This window comes from Pteropus vampyrus, unplaced genomic scaffold, assembly GCF_000151845.1.
Source record: "Pteropus vampyrus isolate Shadow unplaced genomic scaffold, Pvam_2.0 Scaffold15, whole genome shotgun sequence".
NCBI lineage: Eukaryota > Metazoa > Chordata > Mammalia > Chiroptera > Pteropodidae > Pteropus > Pteropus vampyrus.
In genome coordinates, this window is record NW_011888796.1 from 9,201,893 (window position 1) to 9,212,147 (window position 10,255).

Sequence of the window (10,255 nt, forward strand, 5' to 3'; positions counted from 1 at the left end):
TTTGTATTGATATCTGATGTATGAGTTGACTAACTTTGAACACTTTGAGGAAAATCAAGTTCATGTTGTTATTTTCTAACTTACTTTGTCAGAACACAAAGTAGAGATAACAACTGTGCATCACTTCTTCCAAATAACCCTTGGATGGGAGGCAGGAAGTGGGAAACAGAATAGATTGGTTTTTTTTTTCCTTAGTAAAACAACTCAATTATAAAATGCACACAGCTCTTTCTAAAAGAAAAATGCAAACACAACTTAACCATACTTTATTTGACTGCATCTTATTTAGACAGCTTGCACATTTCAAAGCCCATTAAATCTCTCTCTCCAAAATGATATGGGACATTAGAAGAAAATTATGCAGCAATATCCAGTCATCAAACAGCAGTCCAATATTTTGAGATACACGTGATATTTTATAGATACTCAACTCATATCTGACGTCAATATAATTTATGGTTATGTTTCTACAAACCTGAAAGCCCTGTAACATTATAGCACTCATTTTAGTGATGTCATGGTGCACTGGAAAGTAACTCTGATGCACTACCAATTTGCATTTATCTATGCTCCTGGAAAGTGATGAACTTCATGATTTTTAGACACCATAATAAATATACACATCCAGTCTTATACATATCAGCCAATACCATAACACAGGGCAAGGTAAAGTTAAAACATGTGACAAACAAACTCCTTTACATAGATTTGTCAAGCAAGTGGGGAAGGTAATTTGGGGAAGAGGCAGAAAATATTAGAACCAATTTTTAATAGTAATTTTTTTTTTTTAATTTTGCTGGCTTCGACTTCAAAAACTACTGTCTGGTTTTTGATCTGTGGACTTCTCCAGAGTAGTTTCATTTTAACATAAGGGAAATTATAATCAGCCCACACATCAAAAATGGTAGTATACCCGTTAGCTTCTTCAATACTAACATATATAGTTTCATGGTAGCATGTATAAAAATGTTCAGCAGTACCAACTGCCAAACCAGTGTCAGTGAATAGTACAGTCAGTTTTAAAGAGGCAGCACCCCTTTAAAAGAAAGTTGCGCCAGTTTTGCTCAGTTTTAGCCAAGTGAACTCCCTCTATCAATTTTAAACAGAATTGTTTTGGTTATTTATAAAAAAGGCAATCCCAATATCAAAATGTAAATTAATGTTTGATGCTCCTTCAACTAGAATAGAGACTTAGTTCTAATGCTGGGTTATCATGCTAGAGGTTAAAATTTTAGTCTACTTAAACAATTTTTGCATACCCAATTGAAGATATACAGTAGATACCGATATTCAAAATATACCAGTTGAACAATATGGCAACCATTTGACTTTTTAGTCATATGGTTAAGGTCATATTTACAAACACCCAGTCAATTCAGCAAAACTTGGCCAATTCTGGGAGAAAAGGTCAATAGTGTTGGTTTCATTGACAACCTGCCAAAAACAATGGTTGTACTGAAAAGCCAGCATGTATCCAGCACGTGTCCCCATCAGTGAGTTAAGCAAATGTATGTTCATCAATGATCATCACCTATGAACCAGCAAGTCAAATGTAAAGCAGTGAGATAAAATCTGATAATGTTTAACTACTGAACTGTTTTACTTCAGTTCCCTCCATATTAAAAACAACAGAAGCATCACAATGATTGGCATTTCTCTAAACGCTAGAGCTCAAACGAAGTTTAACCAAAAACATACTCAAAATGGTCAGCTGGAAAGCTGCGTTTTGTGTGGTCACCATATTTTTAATGTAACCAGTATTCTGCCCATTAAACTTTCAAGAGTAATATAAAAATGGAAAAAAGTTTTCTTTAAAACTAAGGAACTATAAATGATCCCACCAGCAGGAAGATTTTATTTTCACCAAATCTATGTATCTTTATTTTAAAAGTACTTGTTACCATGTTCACTTTCAAGACATTACACTGAGCAAAGAGCAGCTTTCCTTTAAAAAAAATAATAAAGAACCACAAACTTTCCTGAAAGGGGGCTTTTACCAACTGTTAATGGAGGTAGGGTTTTTAAAATACAGTAATTATAGCCATAAAATAAAATTAAAACCAAATCCTAGAGCAGAAGTAAAGCATATCCAAATTAAAGAAAGAACAACATAGATTCCTATAAAACATTTTTCACAGAAAATGAATCTTTTTTTTCATGGGTACCCTAGGTTTTCCAGTTAAATAAATTATCCATCACAGGTTTCCTGACTCGATTGAAAGCAATTAACTTTAAAATTTATTACATTGCACAGATTGGCCAAAACACGATGTCACTAACATGGTGATGGCTATTAAGAAAACCCATAAGAACTCATTCCAAAAAAAATTTCCATTTCTCCCTTTTGTTTTTATAGGAACTAAGCAAAACTCCCCCCAAGAATTTGCTTGAATAAGTGGAAAGAAAATAAAATCAGTTTAAAATGGATACAATGCACCTTGACATTTATTTCGAAGACCAAGAACCAAAAGTGAAACGTTTTAAGATATGAAAGCAATGTGAAACCAAATCAAGTGGGGAAAAAAAGTTTTGACTATATTGTAAAAGCTGTTCTTCACAGCTTAGCAATAATTTTGATTAAATAAAATCATACCAATTTACATTAATTTTCTATTCTTTTCCAAAAATTCCCTCACTCAAAAAAAAAGTGCATCCAAAACCTAGCAATTCCCGGCTCCATCAACTTTTCTCATCCCTTTTAAGCCATTTCTCAAAGATTTTCCAAGTAGATTTAACTTCTTACTGTAAGGAAAGAAGGGACTTCTAGAGTAAACCACTCTGTCACTCACCTGGAAAAAGTATCCAAATTATAAAAATCTGAAATAATTTATTATCAAATTTAGAATTTAAATAAAAACAAAAAGTTTGCTTGCAAAGGCCTTAAAGAAAAGGAAAAGGTAGCATGCATTCAAAAACTAGAGATGAAGACAAATATACTTATCTACACAGGTACTGGCAGACGCAATTTAATTGTTACCTTTACTCACTGTAAAACACAACCAACCCTACATTTTTTTCATTCACTAATCACTGAGGTACCAATATTCAAGAATGGAAAATTTTATATTGAAAAAATAAAACCTAAAATTGAAGTTTTTCCCCCACCCCCGTCAGAAAACTATGGCAGGTTTCGTGTGAAATGTTAGTATACTTAGAGATTTTTACAGTCTACATTGGCTTTTTTTAAGGAACAAAAATCATGTTCCACTTACTGGTTCTGTGGTAAAATGATCACTGTGTAAATAACATTGTCAGCAGACTTTGCAAATGAACAAACAAATCTTGGCTATCAACTGGCACATCTTGTTGGTACCAAAAGAACTCTTTAAGTTTAAAACAATCTCTTTTAATTCAGAACAAATGCGCCATGCCAAAGTGCAACAAATATTGTGCGACACTCAATGAGACACTGACAGATAAGAACTGCATGGAAATTACTAAATCCACCTGCAAAGCAATTCTGTACAAATTGCAATGCATGCAAAGGTCGATTCTGCGTAGTTGGAAAGTTGTTCCTTGATGTCAGTTTCTCAACGCAGCCACAATTTAAGTCGCAGTGCATCAACTCCATTTAAATAGTATCTGAACAGCCTCTTATCTCGAACAAAACCAAGATTTTCATAAAGTTTCAAAGCAGACTTATTCGTTATTTCTGTTTCCAAAACAACCTTCAAAAAATAAGAGAAAACTAAGTTATAATTTTATATATTTGATACTAATTTATAATTTTATAATTTGACAAATCACTTAAAAACAATTAGAGCAAATAATTAAGAAAAACATACCATACTTGTTTTAAAATTGATGGTGCAATCATTAATGATATACAGAAAAAACAAAAATAGTCATCGAAATTTTAATAGTAATTGTCTTTTGGGGCAAGGAGGATAGGAACACTGGGGACATTTTCTGTTCTGATTTTTGTGATGTTTGGGATATTTAGTAATGAGAATATGTTTTATACTAAAAACAAAGAGGAATTATTTCCCTGTGGAGAAAAGTAGTGTGACAAAAAGATGATGAAAAGAAAAAAAATCAATAATGGTTTAAGAAAATAAACCAGTATTTGAAAATATTCAGATCGACCTCCATCTTATACTTTCATTAATCTGTCATCATTTATTCTGGTGACAACTACCACACTTGTCTAGAATCTAAACCAGAGTCTGCAAACTACTGCCCTTAGGTGAAATGTGCCCACTGCTTGTTTTTGTAAATAAAATTTTATTGTAACACAGCCAAGCCTATTTGTTTACATGATGTCTACAGCTGCTTTCTCAATTTACAGGGGCAGAGTTGAGCAGCTCCACAAAGCCTAAAATATTTACTATTTCACCTTTTGCAGAGAAAGTTTGCTGAACCTAGACCAAAGGTACCCAAACTTTAGTGTACCTGGAAGGCTTGTTAAAACAGATTGCTGAGCCCAAATCTCAGAGTTTTTGAGTAGGTTTGAGGTGGGGCCTAAGAATCTGCATTTTTTAAAAAATTGCCAGATGTTACTTACATATCCAATTGAACTCAAGATCAACTCTTCCTCCACAATTCCATGTATCAGTAACAAGATCTCCATCCCACCAATGCCTCAAATGTGAAACCTAAAAGTCGTCTTGGAACCTCTTTCCTCTCCACTCCCTATATAGATCCAAGCATTGAGTATTTCAATTTTCTTTTAAATCTCTCTCAAATTGATCCTTCTCTTTCTATTCCCACTGATACCACAATGTGGTCCAAGGTGCCATCAACTTTCACTGGAAGTACAAGAGTCTCCTAACACAAAAGTTCTCCCATTCTCCACACAGTAGTGTGATGCTCTTGTTAATTCCCTGCTTAAAAACCATCTGACTCCCTTTTGTCCTCAAGATAAAGTCCATTAAAGGTAATCTAAAGAAAATTAAAAGGCTCATCATGATATGGCCTCTACCTCCCAGTCAACTTTGCTTTATGACTCCTGCCTTGCTCTCCACGATCAACACTAAACTTTCAGTTTCTAGAATGACCAAGATCTTTCCTACCTTAGACTTTTCATATAAGCTGCTTCCTTTGTCTGAAGAATGCTCTTCCTATCCTTGCTTTTGGCCTTGGCTTGCCACTTCCAGACTGAGTAGAATATCCCATTCCTTTTATTCAACCCCACAGCACTTTGTACTGCTCCCTTATTCAACTAAACTCTCATTTAACATTTGATGAGTATGTCATCTCTCCTAGCTGGGGAACGCAACGAGGGCAGTGATCATGGGTGACTCCTTTACAGATGTTTCCTTGGCACCTAACACACTGCCTGACACATAGAATTCTCTTAAGTATCTGTTAATCGAATACCTTCTTAGCACCTTTCATTACATACATTACATAAACATTAAACAAAGTATTGCCAAGTTTTTAAATGACCAGAGTACTTAAAGAGAAAGCATCATCTTAAGGGAATTATCTATGCAATTAACTCATAAATAAAAATCATCAGCTAAATTCAAACTTTTAAAAGGTCTAAAAACCACTAATTAATAGTTTAGGATCAATAGAAAATTTCCCTAAGAAGCCCTTAAATAAAAGTTGTATAGTAAACATATTGGTTTAAGATAAGAATAAACAGTCAACAATTTTCTCTGCTCTTAAAAAAACGAAAATTGAATTTTTTTTAGTAATGTATGCCATCCTCCAGTCTGCAACACTCCAGTCTGGTCAATAAAGTTTTCAGTTTTGAACAATTCTCTTGGGTAATTCCTAGAATTCTGTTTCAGGCTAGCACCTAATTACAGCTAAAATGTTAAATCAAAACAATCTGAGAAGCAATAAAGCTGCAACAATGCAAAACTTGGAACTGATTTCACGGAAATCAAAAAGAGTGACAATTTAAAAAAAGAGCTAATATTTACTGAAGGTATACTAAAAGCTGTGTAAAGCATTTTACATGCATTATGTCATTTTACAGGCATTCATCACTTATTTTCACCATAACGCTATTAAATAGATATTATCATCTCCAATTTACAAATTTACAATAACCCCATGAAATAGGTATTATCGCCAATTTACAAACTCAAGGCCAGACCCCAAATCTTTACAAGAGCTATTAATACCCACCCTTCTTTACCGCCCCATTGTTTTCCGAAGTAAAACGAAGCAGCAAATGGGAGCTCTACCCTATTTAAGACATGATGAAGGGGTCTAAGTCTGTTCATTAATATTGGCAATCTAAAATATTCAAAACACATTGGCAACTAACTACAGCTACATAAATACACACTTGAGGTTTAAAATTACATAGAAAAAAATTACACAAAGGACTAACCTTAGGTAAAATGAAAAGATTCTCTCAGCACACTCACATTTTCTAAACAAAGAGATCATGTATTATTTGATACAACAGAAACTCCCAGAAAAAAAGTAACTATCTTTTAATGCTTACTGTTCTTATGTTAAACGAGATTCTAGATTTATACTGGAAACTCACTATAAAACTATTCTTTTAGTACACATCATGGGAGTATTACATAGGAAGCCAAAAGATAATGAGGTTATTTTGGTCCTAAAGAAACTTGGCAAAGTTGAATTCTACTTAACAGAAAAAAAGGATTACAGTGAAGTTCCACGGATCCTCTTAGCAACAAACCATTGTTAGAATAAGCCAATCATTAGTGTTTAGAAAACCCTTTTAATACTGTAGGCTGGAAGCTCCTGGAAGGAGGGCAGGCTTATCCACTGCTAGAACCTAAGTACTAGCTCACTGTCTGGCACCTCAGAGGCCATTTACACTGATATTGCTGAATGAACACCCTTTACTGTTCTTCAGAATATCCATGTAAGATCAGAATTACCATCATATTGCATAGACAAAGAGAAAGAGTATAAAAAGTTAAATGACTTGCCTACGATAATCACACAACTACACTAAGTGACAGAAGACAGACTTGGAACCTAGGCCTCTCATACTCATTTCTTGAATTAGGCTAAACTACTCATCCAAAATCCTTATAGCTTAAATAACTCCATTTTAACTCTGTTCTTTCCCTACCTTGCAGCCTCAGTCTCATAGCCAAAATATATGTTTCCAGTTACACTAAAAATGTTAAACATACTTACTAAACACAAAAAATTAAAAGTCATATTGTACATTATCATAAGATGTATGTTATTTTGTTAACATGTAACAGGTTTATTATAAGTTATTTAAATAAATTAGGCCACTGTTGGTGGAAATTTAAATTGGTACATCCATTATGGAAAACAGTGTGGAGGGTCCTTAAAAATTAAAAAAGAACTACCATGTGATCCAGCAATCCCACTTCTGGGTATTTATCCAAAGGAACTGAAATTAGGATCTCAAAGAGATATCTGCACTCCCATGTCCATTACAGCATTATCATAATAGCCAAGACATGGAAAACAACTTAAATGTCTGTCAACAAATGAATGGATAAAGAAAGCGAATATATACAATGCAATACTTTTACCCTTAAAAAAATCCTGCCATTGTGTCAACATGAATGAACCTGGAGGACATTATGCTAAGTGAAATACATCAGACTTTTTATAAAAAAATGAATACTGAATGATCTCACTAATAAGTGGAAACTAAAATAGTCTAATTCATAAAAGCAAAGAGTAGAATGGTAGTTGCAGGAGCTGGGAGGAGGAGGAAATGGGAACAAGTTGGTCAACTAAAAATGTTTTAAGGTCACATACTGCATGTTTAAATTCTATTAAGAAGTTCTGATTCCAGTATATTCTCATCAGATGAGTTAGTACTGAGTATTAATATCATGGTTATCATACCTTAAATCTAAAAATAATTTTCGAAATTTAAATTTCCAGAGATGAAGATTTCAAGGACATGTACAGCCTAAAAAAAAGTAGGCACTGTTCATCATGCTGATCAATCACCTGCCCAATTCTAATTTATTTTTTAAAAAGTACATAAAAGTAAATGGCCACCATGTGGGTTCACTACTTCAGATACACGAATCCTACTTTAAAAATTACATTTTAGAAAACGCATTTGTGCTGTTTGTATGTGTTTTTCTTACTTCTTCCCCTCATGTAAAACGCAAACCCAAGATGCTTGATCTAATAGCCATTACAAGTTTGGCAAACCAGAGCATGTAGAGGTGTGATCAAATTCAAGTCAGATCAGCAACATGGGTTATGCATTTCTTATTTATAAAGTAAGGAATTCACTTGTTTTTTAAAATGCTATAGCTCCAAATACATAAAAATGAAAAAGATCTTTAGCTACACTGTTTTAATGTTTCTAAATCTAATAGGAACACTTAGGAAAGTCATAGTAAGGCAAAATAAAAATATCTATTAGAGCAGGAGAATATATCATTATTATTTGGCCAAAAACATGATCTACATTTCAACTGTGATTAGAAACTCTGGTTTAATTTACTCTGAATTTATCTTGAAATGACAAGTGGCAAGCAAGAGCAATATAAATATTTCTCAAGGTCACAAATTCTGCAAACTGAATAGAAAGTAAAAATTGACTGGATGTACATGGTAAGGCTTCATAGAGATTTCCAAATTTGTCTGTTAAAAGATATAGATTTCAAAATCTTTTGAATAAAAAAAAAAGCAGTTCAACCTAAGTAATAGAAAATGTAATTTAAAACCCTTCCCAAATGTCTTTCTGATAATTTGTCAAAATTTCTTAACACTTTAAAAGAAAGGTTGGCCTAACTAATGAAAGTAAAATCACATATTGGTTGTTTTATAATCAGTCACTGTATTCTTAGAGAATTATAATTACAAAGTTTTCTTCAGAACCATGAATTACATAGAAGACTATTATTACATATAATTTTGTTTTTACCAAAAGATGTTTCAACAACTTAGTTAATCCTGAAGATATTTTTTTTCTATCTTACTGTGTACAAAAATAAATAAGACAATTGCTATTCCTAGAAAGCTTATAAAAAACTCAGAGAGAAAGACAAGTTAACAACTAATTATACAAATAAAAATTCAAAAGTACATTTAAAAAAAGAAGTACAGATAAGATATGCTGGAAAAAAAAAGAACCAAACATTCAACAATTATTTATGAACTATGTACTCCATCACAAATGCCACACTAAGAATACAGCTGTAAATAAGAAAACGCATCTCTGCTCTCCTTATGGCTAAGACAGACTCTGAACAAGTACATTTAAGCGAAATAAGTAGAGTCCCCTTATCCATGGGGGATACATTCCAAGACCCCCAATGGATGTCTGAAACCACAGACAGTGCCATATCTTATATATATTATAGTTTTTCCTATACATATATACCTATTATAAAACAATTTATAAATTAGGCAATTCCACAGATAGAAGATTCTTACTTTAGATTTTAGCAACCTCAGCATATAATTATTTTTCCTCAATAAGTTGAGAACTTTTTTTTTTTTTTACTTAAAGGAAGCACTTTATGGCTTCTTGATGGCATATCCGAATTGCCAGCAACACTACTATTGCACTTTAGGGCCATTATTAAATAAAATAAGGGTCACTTGAACACAAGCACTGTGATACCACAAGAGCTGATCTGAAAACTAAGATAGTTACTGACTAAAGGGCAGATAACATACACAGCATGGATATGCTGGATGAAGGAATGATTCAATGGAGCAGGATGGCATGAGACTTCATCATGCTACTCAAAATGGCACAAAATTTAAAACTTATGACTAGTTTATCTCTGGAATTTTCCATTTAATATTTTCAGACCACAGTTGATAGCAGGTAACAGAAACTGGAATGTGAAACCACCACAGATAAGGGAGGACTACTGTATTACAAAAAAGGAAGTCAAGAAAATCACAGAAGGTGCAATTGATTCTGTTCAGAAGGATTAAGGAAAATTTAGGGGATTTGTTGATATCTGAATTGGGTATTAAAGACTGAGAAGTATTTTAATAAGCAGAGGAGGACCAAGAAGCTACTGGGTCTAGCAAATACATCAGAGAGAAAGTCATTACACTGGAGTGGAGGGGGAAGAAACGAAACCAAGTAGGATGAAATGGAAATATAAAGAGGTAGAACTAACAACAGAAGGGAAAAGGGGGTAGAAGAGTTTGTTGCTTTTATGATTAAAAACTCAATGAGAGAGTAAAAACCTTATAAATAGTAAACAAGAGTTCTGTCCCTACATATAGCAAATCCCTTATTTGAACAACGTGGGACTCATTTTTAAACCATGGAAGAATTCTCTAATACAGAGGCAGAGCTATTCATACTGTAAAAACCATCCATTTAAAAATCATACAACTGGAA

General features: G+C 33.3%; 1 protein-coding gene across 3 annotated transcripts in view; it reads right to left on the reverse strand.

The window, feature by feature from the left end:
• Positions 1–249: 249 nt before the first annotated feature.
• The window catches only part of NAA30 (N(alpha)-acetyltransferase 30, NatC catalytic subunit), a 21,026-nt gene continuing 11,020 nt past the window's right edge, over positions 250–10,255 (reverse strand). Inside the window, exon 5 of one of the 3 annotated variants that reach the window (XM_011385046.2) lies at positions 250–3,668. In XM_011385046.2, the coding sequence (XP_011383348.1) occupies positions 3,531–3,668 (138 nt within the window). In that variant the 3' untranslated portion in view covers positions 250–3,530. Of the gene's footprint in view, positions 3,669–6,307; positions 6,332–10,255 lie in introns of those variants that run through there. The other 2 variants (XM_023527222.1, XM_011385054.2) reach the window with 2 other exon arrangements.